The sequence below is a fragment of the Myotis lucifugus genome, unplaced genomic scaffold, assembly GCF_000147115.1.
Source record: "Myotis lucifugus unplaced genomic scaffold, Myoluc2.0 scaffold_96, whole genome shotgun sequence".
In the NCBI taxonomy this organism is placed as follows: domain Eukaryota; kingdom Metazoa; phylum Chordata; class Mammalia; order Chiroptera; family Vespertilionidae; genus Myotis; species Myotis lucifugus.
This window is the reverse complement of record NW_005871144.1, coordinates 374,042-391,748: the sequence shown is the minus strand read 5'-3', so window position 1 is coordinate 391,748 and position 17,707 is coordinate 374,042. Positions and strand designations below refer to the sequence as shown.

At 46.4% G+C, this 17,707-nt stretch overlaps 1 protein-coding gene across 7 annotated transcripts in view; it reads right to left on the bottom strand.

Annotated features, from left to right (window-relative positions):
* The window catches only part of ANKRD6 (ankyrin repeat domain 6), a 157,658-nt gene that overhangs the window by 42,209 nt on the left and 97,742 nt on the right, over nucleotides 1-17,707 (bottom strand). For 3 of the 7 annotated variants that reach the window (XM_023756506.1, XM_014458416.2, XM_014458420.2), the window contains exon 1: nucleotides 12,676-12,733. The exons of 1 other annotated variant lie outside the window; for it this stretch is intronic. Coding sequence is in view for 3 of the 6 variants with exons in the window: in XM_006091798.3 (XP_006091860.1) it covers nucleotides 12,676-12,795 (120 nt within the window). In the remaining 3 variants the exon portion in view is untranslated. Of the gene's footprint in view, nucleotides 1-12,675; nucleotides 12,940-15,398; nucleotides 15,524-16,651; nucleotides 17,218-17,707 lie in introns of those variants that run through there. 3 more of the 7 variants (XM_006091798.3, XM_006091799.3, XM_006091797.3) reach the window with 3 other exon arrangements.

The window sequence follows — 17,707 nt, the reverse complement described above, 5'->3', positions numbered from 1 at the left end:
TTTCCCAGGGACACCCTGCTCCTTCTGGGCAGCAGAACAGCCCACACGGGGCACCTTAAGAGCACTGCTCCAGTGCATGACGCTAATAAGGTGGGGGTACACTCTCACAGGGGGCAAAACACCAGAGCCACACCTCCAGAACGCAAGGCAGTGGAAAGATTAGAGGGATTCAGGCCTAGGGGCGCCCCTTCACTGAGGCAGGGAAGCACTGGACTGAGTCCAAGAACCTGGGAGTCTTGGGTTGGCCTGAGGCTGAAGTTGATAAACTGTGGCCCATAGGCCACGAATAGCTTCTAATTATAGCCTTCGGGTATCCCTGCCTCCCCTTTGTACTTTTTTTAAATTAAACTTTTTACTGAGATAATTATAGATTTATATGCAGTTTTAAGAAGTAATACAGAGAGCTCCCACGTCGTTTCCAGCGAGTTTCCTCCAATTATAACATCTTGCAAAACTATAGCACAGTATCGGAATCAGGATATTGATACAGTCAAGATACACCACAGCTCTGTCACGAAGGAATCTTCCCGTTGCCCCTTTCCAAGTATACCCACCCCCCTTCCCAAAACGGTCCCCCACCCTCATCCATAGCCCCTGAGAAAATATTTTTTTCCATTTCTCTAATTTAGTCAATGCCATATAAATGGAATAAACAGTGTGTAACCTTGCATATGCCGATGGCTTGTTCCTTTTTATTGCTGAGTAGTATCCCACGATATGGATATACCATGATTTGTTTAACCGTTCCATCGTTGCAGGACAGATGGGCTGTTTCCAGCTTTTGGCTCTTGCAAATAAGAATGCTATGGCATTTCTTTGTATGCTTTTGTGTAAACATAAGCTTTCATTGCTCTTGGGTAAATGTCCAAGAGTACAATTGCCGGGTCATATAGTAGTTGCATATTTAGTTTTATAAGAAACTGTCAGACTATTCTCCAGAGTGGTTGTATCATTTTATGTTCCCACCAGCAATGTATGAGAGATTCAGTGTCTCCACATCCCTGCCAGCATTTGATGTAGTCAGTGTATTCTATTTTAGCCATTCTGATAAATGCAGTGGTATTTTCTTGTGATTTTAATTTGCATGAAGTATATTCACTGTAGGGTTTTTGTAGATACTCTTTATCATGTTGAGAAAGTTCTCAGTTCTTAGCTTGCCGAGAGCTTCTTTTTTAAACCATGAATGAGGGTTGGATTTAACCAAATGCTTTTTCTGCATCTGTGGATATGATCATATAATTTTTCTTGTTTAACCTGTTGTTATGGACTAAATATCTGTGGCCCCCAAATTCATATGTTGAAGCCCTATCCCCCAATGTGACAGTATTTGGAGAGAGGGCCTATGGGAAGTAATTAGGGTGAAATGAGGTCATGAATGTGAGACCCCATGATGGGCTTCATTCTTATGAACAGAGGAAGAGAGATCAGAGCTCTCTCTCCATCTTGTGTGAAGACAGTGAGAGGGCCCTCACAGGAGCGAACCTGTTGGCGCCTTGATCTTGGACTTCCCAGCCTAGAGAACTGAAAAATAAATGTCTGCTGCTTAAGCCACCCAGACTGGTATTATTTATAGCAGCCCGAGCTGACTAAGACAGCTGTTGATATGGGGATTACATTGATTGATGTTGAACCAGCCTTGCATTAGGGATAAATTTCACTTGCTCACGGTGTCTAATTCTTTATATAGCGCTCAATTCAATGAAAACATGGGCTAAGAGAAAACTAAGCACCGCCACCTACTCACCCATCTGCCCTAGATCCTTGATTTATAACAACCTAAACATACTAGTACAACAGCCAATTCTCATTGGAAACAGATCGACAGGCCTGTGAGAAAGAATTTCCAGTCTACAAATAAATTCCAGACTTAACTTATTTTCTGAAACGTAAATCACTATAGCTTAAGAGGAAGAAAAAAGAGGAAGCAAGAAACTAATAAGGGGCTCAGAGACTTCACCAACAGACCATCTGCCCTGGCATCTGAGCAGAGGCCCGGTGGGTGACTCGCAGCTTCTAAAGCCCCTTTCCTCTGATGTCTTCATTTGCAGCACTCGGAGAATAATCTGCATTAGGTGACGATGCTTTGGAAGTCTTACAACAAGCCGATTACTGGCCTGGAAACCAGTAATCCTCCAATGCATTTCGTTCAGGAAAGGAACAGGTACGTATTTATCGAGGATTTTAAAATGCTGACACCCAGCTGTGCCACATCACAACGTCTCCTCTGGACTGTTAGGACCTATTAACTATATGCCTTTAGGGGGTTTAACGGGCACATTAATCTGTGTGGAGGCTTCAGTTTTAAATGCAGGCTGCTCAGGCAACAAAATGCAATCTGGTAGATGACTTGCTCAACACCCAGGTGCTAGAAGGGTCTCTGGGCCAACACACCCACCAGGCTGCCCAGAGCTGGGGAAGGAGGGAGGGAAAATGTGGGCTGCCACCACCTAACACACAAGCAAGAGGGGGACAGAAGGGCTCTGCAGAGCAAGGCACCACTCCCAAGAATTCCTCCGAGGCAGTGAGGGGAGGGCAGTGAGGGGAGGGCAGAGCCGCGGAGAGACTCAGGCCCGATTCTGGGGCTCCCCTTCCAAGCAGCCTCAACAACTTCTCCTAAGATGCTTAAGTCAGTTTTGAAGGCCCATCCCAAGTTTTGAGACTTGCTCTCCTCAATTGTAGCCCATCTCCCCACAGGCACAGGCACGGCTAATGTCTGACTATACCAGTTCCCACACTGTCCCTCTCCATCCGAGAGGGCCCTCTCCTTCCTCCAGAGAGCACCTCCTGGGGACCTCCCTACCTTTGCTAGAAACACAGAGTCATTGGGCCGCCTGCCTAATTAACACCCTCATCACAATACGTCAACACTGACTGAGATTTTCTTAGCATTGACCCAATAAGTTTCCATGCACTGTCTCAAGGCAAGCCATACAACAATTCACAGCATGTCTGCCTTCCCATATTTGAGACATCCATTTCCTGCTAGTCAACTTGTTTCTAGTTGGAGATATCAGTATCTCGTGGTGTACTGCAAAGAGCCATGACTTCCAGGCATGTCACCAGTGACTTGGCTCAATGCTCAAAAGAGAGTGCTGTCTACCCCACATGCAGGCCCTGAGCCGTCAGGGAGAAATATCTGGAGCAGTGAAGATTCTCCACCTGGCTGCTCATTCGGTCACCTGGAGCTCTGAAAAACGCCCAGGCTCAAGCCATACCCCAGGCCCATTAAATCAGAGCCTCTGGGTGTGGGGCCTGGGCATCAGTATTTTTAAGGCTCTTCAGAGGATCACATTCACAGCCAATGCTGAGAAGTTCCCGATCGAATGGAATTTCCATGCCTGAGGTCCATGAACTCAAGTGAGAAAACAGTAATTATGATAATAGTAACAACCATCCATCGAGTTTCTTTTCCATTCTCATTACATGTACTAAGCACTCTGCATGAATTACTTTATTTAATCCTGACAACAAATCCCTGAGCCAAGTGTTGTTATGCTGATTTCACAGACAGGAAACCAAGGCTCAAGGTAGCTAATACCTTAGCTAAGGTCACAGAGACGATAAATGTGATTCACTGCCTGTACTCTTGCCAAGAAAAAATTGGGAAATATTTTCAAATGGATGACACATTCATAGAGATGGAAAATGAAAACATGGTTGCCAGGGACCAGGAGAGGTGACAATGGGGAGTAAGTGTTTAAAGGGTATAGAATTTTGGCCCTGGCCGGTGTGGCTCAGTTGGTTAAGCAATGTCCCATGCACCAAAAGGTCATGGGTTCAATTCCTGGCACACTGTCAGGTTCCAGGTTTGACCTGACAGTAACTGTACATCCTTAACGCCCCCATGGAGTGTGTAGACCTACCAGCCTGGAGCAGGACCAGTGGGCTGCATCAGCTCTACACAGGCTCCCGCCCCGCCCTCACTGAACAGGTGAGAACACACTGAGCTCCTGTGTGTTGCCTCCGGAGAAAACCCTGTTTTCCAGCTGTGAGTGGTGGGTGAGGAAGGGGAGGAGGTGTGGAGCACCCCATTGCTCCCCTCCCATCAGCCACTCCCTGGCTTTTCTCCCAGGCAGCTGGCCCTAGCCACACCCAGAGGGTGAAAAGGAGAAAACTCTATGGAACCCATGCTGAAGTAGAGAGGAACAAAGGCTAAATATAAGCCCAATCAGCCACAGCAGAGAGCTCCTGGAGAGAATGCCAGAAAGGCAGGATGAGTTCAGGAGAAGAGGGAGGAGGGAGATGTCAGGAAGGGAGAGCCCAGTACTGCTGGTCACAATGCGCTTCAAGGTCAGTCCTCATGGGCCTCTCTCACTCCACTGCAGGAGTGCACTGGGACAACCTTCACGCACAGCAGTTCCGCCCTAGCTGTCAGCGACAAGGGGATGCGTGCCTGACCCAGCAGTGCCACTTAAACAAATCTTTCCCACAGACGTAACCACACTACAATAGGACCTCAGGACAAGCAGCACCAGAGTAACGTAGTCTCAATGTCCATCAACAGGGGATAGGTTAAGCTACTTATAGTTCATCGTCCAGTTACTTTTGGAGAAAACAAGAGCAGCAGTGAAACATCCCAAGGACCGGCTTCCAAAAAGTTCTAGAAAAGATGCTCTACCTATGGATTCCTACAGATTCTCAACTCCAGCTACATGGTCAACGCTTGGCATCAGGAGCCGTGCAGAGGGCTTTTCCAGACTACAAAGTACCCACTAGTATTGAGGTAACAATATATATTTTAATCCTCACCCGAGGATATTTTCCCCATTGATTTTTAGGGAGAGTGGAAGAGAGAGGGAGAGACAGAGAGAAACATTGATGTGAGAGAAACACATCGACTGGATGCCTCCTGCACAAGCCCCGACCAGGGCCCGGGCTGGGGAGGAGCCTGCAACCAAGGTACGTGCCCTTGATCCGAATCAAACCTGGGACCCTTTGCTCCACAGGCCAGTGCTCTACCCACTGAGCCAAACTGTCTAGCACCTGAGGTAACAACATTAAAAGCTGTATGTGAAGATATGTAACTAAAATGTGAGGTAATTGTGGAGAGAAGATAATTCATACTAGAGGCCTGGTGCACGACCTGCGCCTCAGCCCAGCCTACACCCTCTCGCAGTCCGGGATCCCTCGGGGGATGCCCGCCTGCTGCAGAGGTGGGAGAGGCTCCCGCCACCACCGCTGTGCACACCAGCTGTGAGCCCGGCTACTGGCTGAGCACACTGACCACCAGGGGGCAGCTCCTGCATTGAGTGTCTGCCCCCTGCTGGTCAGTGCCCATCATACCGACAGGTCATTCCATCATTTGGTCGATTTGCATATTAGCCTTTTATTATATAGGATAAAACAAAAACTTGGTTCTTATAAAACCCAGGACTTCTTGCAAAAGAAAACCAATTTTTCTGTTTTTGTATCAAACATCTTAAGAAGTGTCCATGTGGGCACTTAGAAAGGCACAGAGTAGAGAGAAAATAAGGAGGCAGAATAAATAGCACTGGGTCACTGAGAAGATGGGTAAGTGGAGGGATGTTTAGGAGCCAAAAGAAAGGAGCATGTCCTTGGGCTTCTGCTTGAAGGACTGTGCAAATGGGGGTGCTATTCATTAATAGAGACCATGGGATGAGAACCGAATGGGCATGTGCAGGTTGTCTTGGGCATTTAGATTTGAAGTCCCCGTGGCGTACCTGTGGATCATTCATATAAACATGCCCGTGAAGACAGCTCCACACGAGGGTCAGGCGATAGAGCCAAGCTGGAGAGGGTGGTGTGGTGACCAGCGGGCGGTGGAACAGTCAAGGTGGGTGTGCAGAGTGAGAGCAGATAAGGGCTCAGAGCCCTGCGGAAAGTCGGATTTAGAGGCAGGAAGAGCAAAAGGAGATGGAGAAGTGCCTTTGCAGAAGAAAACCAGGAACTGAAGCATCAAGGAGCCAAGGGGAAGTTCAGGGAAGGGAAGGGGAGGCAAGACTCAAATTGTAGTCACTTTCTCCAACAGAACACAAGCTCCATGATGGCCAAGACATTTTTCTCCTGTACTGTTCACTGGTGCAAAGCAGGTGCTTAATACTTGTTGGTGCATGAAATAATAGGTGACTCTGGTGAGATCAGTGGCAGAGAAGTGAGGGGGTCAGAGATAAATTACTGGGAGGTCCTGAGTTTCGTCTCTAACAGCCAGACAATTTACCCAGGGATATGTCTGACTTTTCAGGATACCCAGCATCCTTGTCAGATTACCTGTTCTAACTGAAAATGTGTTGGTCAACACACGTGAACATAATTGACCTAAATATGAAAATTACGCAAATGGAAAATCAGAGTTCTCAATGAGCCTTTCTCTTAAAAATAAGAATTTAAAATTTTATGTGTAGTTCTTACACCAATTCCTAGCTCCCGGTCCCATTGCCTCTGATGACTTGTCCTGTACATGACAACACCACCCCTACTTGGTGGGTTACGTATCATAACCATATACCATTAGCCACTAAGTAAAACCCCTATGATGACATAAGAAGCTCCAGATATATAACAGACAGGACATTTGCACAGGAGCCAGGAGTCCTGGGTCTGGTCCCAGCTTTGTTACTCCCTAACTTATATAAGTCCCTTCCCTTTTGGGGCCTCCATTTCCTCACAACTCTAAAAAGAAAAGTTGTATATCTCACAGGGTTCTGGGGATGAGCAATACATATGTGAAAATAAATTGAAAAGTGTAAAATGTTACATACATATAAATATTGTTATTGGGATACTGCTTTATTAAAGTACCTGGGCATATGAAGACCTAGTCAGAAAATACTTGCAGATTCTATGTGTAAGTTGCCAAGGAAGGTGCTCTAATAAGAAGCAGCCCACAGATGTTCACAGCCTGAAGTTATAAGCCACGCAGGTGAAACATGGTGGTTAAGAGCAAGGCTGTGGAACTGCTAGCATAGATAGTCAGGCGGAGAGCAGGGAGTCTCCCCTACTAGCCCAGATGAGGCAGGGAGAGGTTCTTACACAACCGTGCTGAAAGCTAGGAAGATGAATGGATAGGGCCTGAGCATGCCAAAAGCTAGAAAAATAAACGGATAGGACCCGACTGTGCCAAAACTAATAAGATAATCGGATAGGAAAAAAAAAAGCCCTCTCCTCCCTATCCCTGTAACGACTGCAGGCTTGAGCAGGAGGGGAAGATGGTCTTTGAGATGGGAGTCCATCATTCTTCCTTTCCTTTTGCACCCGCACCTGCCTCATGAATTTGGCTTTCTCTGGGGCAGGCAGCGGAACCCGTGTTTCAGGTACAGAACCAAATGGCCAGGGTGCCATTCTCAGTTCTGACACTTTCGAATAGGAACTCTGGTTGGATTACCTAACCTCTCCTTGCCTCAGTTTCCTCATTTGTATAATGAGGATAAGAGAGTTGAGGTGAGGTTTAAAAGACTTAATCACTGTAGAATCCTACAAGAGAAGTAAACAATTTATACTGAACACCATTATTCCCCTCATTCAACATAGATGGTGCTTATGGTAGGAGTACTGGGCTAGGCACTGGGGGGATTAAAAAATACACACCCAATATTGTGTGCCTTCTTAAATTCTATAACTGTGACAATACGTGTTGTTACACTCAGTTCTATGGAAATCCTCTAAGTTTTGTGAGGAAATTGAAACTTAAGTGAAGAAATTTGCCTACATCAGTGGTTCTCAGCTGGGGTGATAATGCTGCCGCCTCCTGGAGGGGAACGTTTGACAATGTCTGGAGACATTTTTTGGTTGTAATGACTAGGGAGGAGGGAGTATTGCAGGCATCTAATAGGTAGAGGGCAGAGGTACTACTAAACATCCTGCAATACATAGGACAACCGCCCACAGCAAAGAATTATCTGGCCCAAAATGTCAATTGTGCAGAAGTTGAGAAACCCTGGCCTACGTCAACAAGTAGTTAATAAGCAGTGGAGCAGGCACTTGACCTAGGTCTTTGGATTCCAAATTCCAGTGCTTTTCTTCTGTGTCAAACACTGAGAAATATAAGAGAGAAACTCCGACCCTTGTCAGAGTGGTGGCCTGCTTGGGAGTTCAGAGCACCCTCAGAGCACTCAAATTATGAGAGACACAGAGCAAATAAACAGCAAGTGTTTCATCAGTTGAGAGGACAGTGAGTTCCATGTAGTACTGTTCTCTGGATGGACTTCCTGGTGGTGGTGGTTCCTGAGCTGGGTTCTGAATGGGCAGGCCTTAAAAGGGCAGAGTTTTCCAACAGCAACACTATCAGCTCAAAGACAATAAAACATTGCCTTCAAAGTTCTGAAGCAAAATTGTCAATTAAGTGAGTGGGTAGAATAAAGACTTTTTTCCAGACATACAGAGTCTCAAACTATTTCTCTCCTATGTTCTTTTTCTTAGGAAGCTCAGGGAATATGAGCTACCCAAGTGATGGGTGACATGGGTTCCAGCAAAAATGATCAACTCTAGGGAAAACAGCAAGTTATAAAAGAATGAAGATGTAATTATAGTATACTTACTGGCTCACCAATGAATAGCATTTACATAATCACACTAATTACGAATCTGTTCAAAATTGTGACACAACTGGATTCAGAGAATGTGGGAGAGAAAGGGGCAATAGATTGAGTCTAGTACTAATTGATTTCTCCCATACAATCATTTTTCAGGAAGATATAGGGGGCTGTGCTATACAATATGGTAGCCAACACCCACATGTGGCATTTAAATTTTAATTAAAGTTAAATTTAAAATTCAATTCCTCAGTCACACTAGCCACATTTCAAGTATTCAATAGCCGTGAGTTGCTACCGTATCAGACAGTACAGATATAGGACAGCACTGTACTAGAGGTGTACTACATCAAAACAAGGGAGTAAACCAAGGAAGAGAAAGACAGTGGAATCCAGAAAACAGAAAACCAACATATATAAAAGTGGCAAGGGGAATTGCTAGGATACGAGTAAAGTGAGATCCCCAGACAGCTGTCAGTAGGCCCTTGGTCTCCAGATCAATCTAGCTCAAGACTTGTCTATTTTGTCACTTTTTCCATAGACCCCACTTTCGGTTTCATTGATTTTTCTGTATCTTTTTTCTATTTCCTATTTCACTCATTTTTGTACTAGTTTTTATTATTTCTTGTTTCCTTCTTTGAATTTGGTATCACATCTTTTCAAATACAGAAATCCACAGATCAGTGGGGACAGGTGGACCTTGAGGCTGGTTTCCTCACAGAGGTGGGCTCCAGAGTTGCTTTTTTTTTATCAAGTCACGCCCCTCCTGTGGGCTTTGGCCTGAACTGAGATGACAAGTCTCCCTGCTCTGGGTGGGACCCCAGGCTCCTCTAGCAGTATTTGAACTTACTGTTTAAAAAATATATTTTTTTATTGATTTCAGAGAGGAAGGGAGAGATAGAAACATCAATGATGAGAAAGAATCATTGATTGGCTGCCTCCTGCACACCCTCTACTGAAATTGAGCTTGAAACCCCAGGCATGTGCCCTGACGGGATTGAACCATGACCTCCTGGTTCATAGGCTGACACTCAACCACTGAGCCATGCCAGCCGGGTTGAACTTACACTTTTAAAGCTCCTATGTGCAAGCATTACTTTGATTAAAAACAAAACTATTAAAAAGCAAATTATGTTTAAAAAAAGATAGTCAATAACAAGCAATGGTGAAGATATAGAGAAACTGGCACCCTCATACATTGCTAATGGGAATGTGAAATTGGGTAACCATTCTGGAATACAGCTTGGCCGTTCCTTAAAATGTTGAACATAGATTTACCGCGGGACCCAACAATTCCACTCCTAGGTATTTATCCAGAGAAATGAAAACATATCTACACAAAAACTGTACAGAAATGTTCATAGCAGTATTGTTCATAATAGTTTCACACTGGAAACAACCCAAAATATCCATTAACCAATGATGGGATAAGCAAAATGTGCCATATCCATGGAGTGGGATATTGTTCTGTAGTAAAAGAGAATAAAATGCTGATGCTACAATACAATGAACCAAGAAAACATTAGGTCAATTGAAAAAGCCAGCCACAGAAGACCACACAATGTATGATTCCATTTATATGAAACGTCCAGTAAAGGACAATTTATACAGACAGAAAGTAGATTAATGGTTGCCAGGAACTGGGAGTAGGAATGGGAAATGACAGCTAAATAATACGAAATTTCTTCCTGGGGTGATAGAATGTTCTAAAATTAGAACATGGTGATGATTGTGCAACTCTGTAAAGACATTAGAAACCACTAAATTGTACACTAAAAATGGGTGAATTTTTTTCCATGTTAAATTATACCCCAATAAAACTGTTTTTTAAAACTTTTTAAAAAAAGCAAATGATGAAGTCTATTTTAAAAAGGAAACTTGCAGACTATGAACTATGTGCTTTAATGTGATTATTATAACAACCCTGAAAGGTTGGTATTGATATCCCTTTTTTACAGATAAGGAACCTGAGGCTCAAAGAAGTTAAGCAATTTGTACAATTAGCAAACACAGCAGAGTTAAAATGTGTGAGCATGAGCCCTCCATTAGGGAGTCCATGCCCCTTCTCCCATTTGTGACTGGCTGGGCCCTGAAGCACCATGGGTAGATGACACCCTTCACCCTCAATTCCACACAGCTAGCAACCTAGTCGCCACATATGTGTAGAGTGATGACAAGCCAATAGGGGACCTTTGAGAGGCCACGACTCTCTCTCTCTCTCTCTAGAACCAGCATCGTGATACTGTGATTTACAGAAACACATATTGGCTCTTAGTCTCCATTCCTGGCTTATAGCTCCCCAAACACTTGGAATCTCCTAAGTGATAAGAGCAATAGGAGCATCTTTTATTATAATAGCTGGTCTGTTGTCATCAGTTCTTGAAACAGCTCCAAAGCCAAAAAATAAAAAGGTGAAAGGAGTGTGTTATTCACAACAAACCCCTTTCAACCACACCTGCATCTATGAGAATGAGGTAACTTGGAAAGCCCCAAAGGATGAGGGCTGGTTGCCAGGGAAACCAACCAGCGTTAGAGGATTTGGACTTTCATTTCCAGAGAGGGGAGAGAGGCTGGAGGCTGACCCATTCACCAATGGCCAATCGTTTAGCCAGTGGTTCTCCACCTGTGGGTCGCGACCCCTTTGGCGGTCGAACGACCCTTTCACAGGGGTCGCCTAAGACCATCCTGCATATCAGATATTTACATTACGATTCATAACAGTAGCAACATTACAGTTATGAAGTAGCAACGAAAATAACTGTATGGTTGGGTCACAACATGAGGAACTGTATTTAAGGGGCCAGAAGGTTGAGAACCACTGGTTTAGGCAATCATGTCTATGAAGGAAGCCTCCATAAAAACCCAGAGGACAGAGAACGTCTGGGGTGGTGAACACAGGGAGGTGCTGGAGGGTGGCATACTCAGAGATCATGGAAGCTCTGTGCCCTTTCCTATACCTTGCCCTGTGTATCTCTTCCATCTGGCTGTTCCTGAGTTAAATCCCTTTAAAATAAACTGGCAATCTGGTAAGTAAAATGAGTTCTGAGAGCTGCTCCAGCAAATTACTCTAATCTAGGGAGTGGGTCATGGGAACCTCCGATGGACAGCCAGCTGGTCAGAAGCAAAGGTGACAACCTGGACTTGCCACTGGCATGTGAAGGGGTGGGACTGAGCCCTTCCCCGGGAGACCTGATGCTGTCTCCTAGCAGACAGTGCCAGCATTAAGTTACTGCTTGGAATTGCTGCTAACAGCACACATGGGAAGCATGAAATACAGAGACTAGGTATGAATCACTAAAAATGTGAGCTGGCCAAGCTTTGCCACAGGAGGCCAGAAGTTAGCAGATGTTACTATTTGAAAATTAAACTTTGCCTCTCTCCACAGCTCCCCCGGGGTGGCCTGGAGGGTGGGCCCTGGAGCCAGACTCCGTGGGTACAAGTTGCAGTTCTGCCACTCAGCAGCTGAGGGCCCCAGGGCAAGTTACTTAAATCCCTCTGTGCCTCAGTTTCCTCATCTCTAAAGTGGAGATGAAAAGAGAACCTCTTCTAGAGGACTGTGAAGTGCTTATTTTGTCTATGTACTTAAACTGTCATTGAACTGTGCAGAACCTGCCTCTGCTCAGCTTTGCAACAAAACTGCCCTTGGGCCCATTATGTTCTCCTGACCACCCGGGGGGTATCTGTTGGTGAGGGTTGAGCAATGTCCTCCAACACTTACCACACATTCTCACTGACTCACATGAAATTAAAGCTCAAAGAGGCTGCTGTGGTCATCTGGTCCGAGTCTGTCTTGGTGCAGATGGGGATGAGGTTCTGCATAGCAGAGTCCACCTCCCCAGGAGGCCTATCTAATGTGATTATCAAACAAATACTCTACCCTATAAGCTTTTGTGTCCCGACTTCTCCAGAGAGCTCTCCTGTCCTTGTGGCTGAAGAAGTAGGTGAGAAAAAGCCATGCTGTGACTTTAAAGATTGTCAAATGCTAATTACAAGTTACTCCATTTGAAAGATCACAATGAAAGCATTTTTAATCCTCCTTCCTTCTGTCCAAACCTCCATCACTGGGGGAGGGGACGGAGCCAATTCTTTGAAAGCTGCGAGCCCAACAGGACAGTTTTGTGGACAATGGTTAAGAGGGAGGCTTTTCCCCAAGGATGGCTAAAGCATTTTCCTCCCCTCTTGTTACCTTGGTAACTGCTACCTTGGCGCCCTTGTTGATGAGCTGAACCACATTCTCCGCTTGGCCTTTGTATGCGGCTATGAGAAGGCGTTCTGAAAGCGCAGCGACAGCATCCTGCTGGCTCATGAATTAGCAGAGAAAGAGGTTCCCAGATAGAGGTAGACACGTCCCTTCAGCTCCGCACGACGTCACTGGCCTGGGCCGGCACCCGCGGGGACAGATGCTCCCGATCATTGGAAGGTGGCTCTATTACTATGCCATCTTCAGGACCTACGGGTTACAAAACAAAGCTGCCATCAGTGCCACTCAGCACACAGGACGGGCATGTGCTGATTGCTCATGGCAGGGAGGGGAGCTGGGGGAGAGAGGACAGCAAGAAGAACACACGGCATAGCAAAGCACCTGACCTTAGAAGTGCCACCTTCCCTCCTTTCTACCCTCACAGGGGACTCTGGATTCGTCAGAGGACTATGGCCAGAACTTTGAGGTCTGCTTTGCATTTCTGTGAGGGCCGGCAGAGGCCTGATAGAATCCCCTACACATCACCTGGCTTCCAGACCCACCTTGGGCAGGTAACTGTGCTATGTAGGCCCATAAAGGGCTTTCTGGGCCACAGCTAACATGCCAATTCCCCTGGCAGGTTAGGTTCCCATGGAGCACACCCCAAAGACCCGGAGGAGTAGGTTCTCTCCCTGGGATTTCCCCCCAGCATATACTGTCATTGTCTTCATCCTTTTCTCACTGCAAATCATGCAGTTTCCTGAGTTCTGGAACAGATGGAGAGCTGGGCACAGGCCCGGGCCATCTCCCGGGTCCAATTGCTGCTGGAACAACCTGCCTCAGAAACATCAGGGATGCTAGACACACTGACAGGGCACTGCCCACTGCGCCAAGAGCGGCTTCCCAGCTTAACCAGGGGGAAATGAATGGCCTACGAAAACCACCTCTAGGCCACTCAGAGCAGAGGTCTGGAGGCATTAACTAGTAGTAAACTTAAGCTCTACTTTCCACCAAATGGACAAGTGAATAGAAGGTTAAAGACGGACTCCTCCCTGTAGCCCTGGGCCACCACACACCACGACACTAAACCAAAGGCAGCGGTAATGACTTCAAAGGCGAAGGGTTCTTCCGGCACAAGAAGAAATGCTTAAGGATCTGATCCACAGCAAGGACGGCAAGGAAGTGAGGGCTTCTTTCCGTTTTAAAACATACTTATTAAAAATACCAATATATGCAAAAGGAAAGAAAATGCTATATCAGAGGGACACCACCCATTCTTCATCCCAGGCCCCACAGACATCTTTTACAGTTGCTTCCAGGCAAATCCACTGCTCCTTTCAATCTCTAAAGATTAAGGAATTGGCCAAAATGTGACCGGGAAAGTTCTGGACTGTACCACGCTGTACCTCCCGCTCACCGTGACATCCGGGCAGGCCATCTCCCCAACCACTCTGGGAGGCTGGGGCCAAAGGCTCAGATATAACACAGACATAACCGCAGGACTTAAGGATGGTATTTTATTATGTGACTGTATTGGCCAAATGTGAATATTTTAACTTCAGAAAGAATTCTTCTCTCCCCCCAACTTGTGAATTACCAAATTTCACCTCGTCATCCAAAATACCCAAAATGAGGTAAAGACTCGAAAGGAAACAGAGAGAAGGAACCTTCACAAATCCTGCTCTGGTCACCAGGCACAAGACGCCTGGACAAGGGTACGCGCCAAGGCAGAGACGCCACCCTTAGCCAGAGCCAGAGACCCTGGCATCTGTCAGAAGTCTTTGTTGAATGAATGAGTCAGTGAAAGAATAAAGTTGAGACTCAAAAGAGAGAGAAATGAGCTGGAAATGCTTTTGGAAATTCCCAGGATTCGTATGTTTGCCAGACTGCATCACTGTTTGGAAGTGGTTTGTATTTGTAAACATAGGACACATCGCCTCTCTTTATTCAGGGAATCTGTGGTACCTTCAAACCAATTATACTGAGCTTCTGCTCTGCCTGCCCCAACACTGAAAAAGCACTCCAGGCCCAAATGGCAGGAAAATATAGAATATTAGCTATGGCTTCTTGAATGATCTCCCTCCCACAACCACATTCTTCTCCATCTACTCAACTGTTATTTCTGTGCACTGGACCCAAACTGCCACCTCTCCTCTCCCACATTCCCCATTCCCAAACCTTTCTTGCAATGGGCCTGCAAATGTCTCAAGTACAATATCCTGGTTCATACAAATATTATCATGACTAAAATTTTACTCATTCCACTCCACAGCTTGGCTCCTGGGGATAGAGAGCTTGCTGCAACCTCAGTGCATGCCATCAGCTAAGCCTTAGCTGCTAAGGTCACAAGCTACAGACTAGAAATGCTGTCTGGTCTCCCCGGCAACAGATGCACAGGGTCAACACCACCGCCAGCCACTCCCTCCCACCCTCCTGTCCCATGCAATAAATTCAGCCTCTCAGACACTCAGATGGAAGCACAGTTACAGTTTTTGCCATGGTTGCAAGCTACCGAGTCAGCCTTGCTTACATAATTACCTTTGGTAAACAGCCCTGTGCAAATCCAGCGCACATGATAATTATTTTTGAGACAGAAAAACACGATATTTGTGAGAAAATCTTGGCCAAGCAGAAATGTGGTATTTTTGCTTTTCAGTGACAGCTACTGAATAATGAAATGTTCCCACTCTTCTCACACCCCCCCCAACCTCTCCTCCAGCAAGACTCACCTGAGGCACAGGGCAGCCTCCAGGATAGGTCACTATTTTGGATACAGGCAACAGCCTGCAAAATCTGGAACAGAATCCCAGGTTTCCAGTTCCTGGCCTGTTGCTAGCACCATCCCCATGTATTTGGGTATCTCAAGTTCATTCTCAAATCCAGTAATAGCCTTATTCCTAGGGCCTCCAGCATTCACTTGCACTTGTATTTGCAGGGTGGGTGGGGAGAAATGAAAGTGGCTGAGACTTCTTTTCTACTTCCTTTCTGTTTCCTCCTCTAACACTAGCTGTGGAGGGGGGTGCAGGCCCAGCCCGGCTTCCTCCCCACGTCTCTCATGATCACTGCCCTACAGAACAATGATCCCTATCCTTCAAAAGTGAGGATCTACTCAGCTTCTCATTGGATACCTTGAAGTGACAAATCAGGCCAGGCAGAGGCAGGCTGTGGGACAGGGAATAAGGGGAACGAAAGACCCCCCAACCACGAGTGGGGAGAGGAGAGGAAGCGTGGAGTGGTAACCAGTTATAATCAACTAGTTAAACTTCCCCGCCAACCTGTTGGGTACTCAGGCTATAGCAGCCCCGTTCCCTCCTTAAATCTGAGCCTCCTCTTCCAAGTGAATCAGCTATCATTCAAGACACTTCCCCTGCTGACAGTGAGGAATTTTTTCTGCCCAACTCTGTCAATCACATGCCTCTTTGTCACGATGCTCATTTTCACAGTGTTCTGGAGAAAAACCTCAATGGCAACATGCCGCCAGTTCCTTAAGCAGAAATCAAATAGATGCATGATCATAAATATGCAATGAGTTTCCTGAGTCCAGAAAGGGATTTCGCTTCCAATAAAGATTTCCCTCCTTCCTCTCAGCCCACTGCCCTGTTTTCACTGCTCTCCAATTTGCCGACTCTTTTGTCTCCCATCACAAATGCCAGAGGGCCCCACAGCTGTTTGGTCTGTGATGTGATCTGTTTTCTTTTTATAGCAAAAGGTCTCGGAGGTTTGCTTTTCTGTTTTCTTGAGGATTTACAACAAAGTCTCCTGTTCCCAGTATCCCAAAGACACTGGATTCAGGCAAAATATACGAGAAGAGACCTGCAAACAAAAGTCCCAGGCAAGCATTATGTACAACCTCCCCAGAGACGATCCACAGGCACCCGGGCACCGGGCACCGGGCACCGGTCCTTAGGGAAAGCCATCAGTTACAAGAACTCACTTTGCTCCTACTGCTCCAAACCCTGCATGAAAGAGAGATTGTACTCACATCCGGGGGTCTGTCCTCCCGTCCTACTGCGTGTTCTGTGGCTGGATAACTGCAGTCACTTCTTTCCCGTTGAGATCATTAGCTTCCTAGGGCTGTCACGCCCAGTGGGTCTGCAGTGATTTAGCTCACAATGCTTGCTGCCTTTCCCCTTGAGCTTCCTCTGCCAACACTGGCCAAGGCACATCTAAAAGCTTATTAAGACATCCGTTCAGCTCACAATGTTTTGTGGCTTCCTAGTCTGCTTGTCACAGCTTCCGAAAGATTCTGGGTCTTTAGATTTTGTTGGAGAGCTCCCTCCTGCCGGCAGAGGACCTGTAACCCTGCCCTGATGGAAGAGTCAGGGAATAATTCACAGATGGGCAGGAGGCTTGCGAATGATGCTCAGACAAGGACGTTTGCATCCTTTCAGCAGTAATGCCAGGAGGGATGAATATGCATGTTGTAAAGGAAGGGAGGAGGCAGCAGGTTCAAAATCTGTAACAAACTGCCTTTATGGTAACAGGAAAAGGCTCACGTTGTGGGAAGAGCAGCGACCCAGACGCTCCACCTCCTCGCGCAGAGTCCCGCACAGGGACTGCAGCAGCGCAGACACGGGGACGGCTGAGCTGCCGTTCCTGACGTTTGTAAACCCACAGTTTGTCTCACAAATCCTCCTATGAGCAGAGTCTCTGAAGAGAAGGGGGAAGGGAGAAAAAAGGGAGCGAGTCTGTTTCAAGTCCGGTCAATGACCGTCAACATCACAGGTGTGTCCTCCAGCCCACTTGTTGAAACAACAGAAAACAACTTTCTAACTGCAGCCATCAGAGAAAGAAGAGGGCTTTCATTTTATTATCTCCCCTGTCCTCATTTCTAAAGCCAGAATGGTTGGTCCTGGAGATGGACAATAACTGTCAAAACAAATCTTCTGAGCCCCCTCTCTGCCCAAAGCCTTGCCCCCATTCCGCTGAGGGTAGCAGCTCCCAAGGGTGATGGGCTGGGATTCTGCATTGGCCATTATTTGGCTTGTTTCCAGGGCAGGAGACGAGCCAGGGACTCTGGCCAGGGTGCTACAGAGAG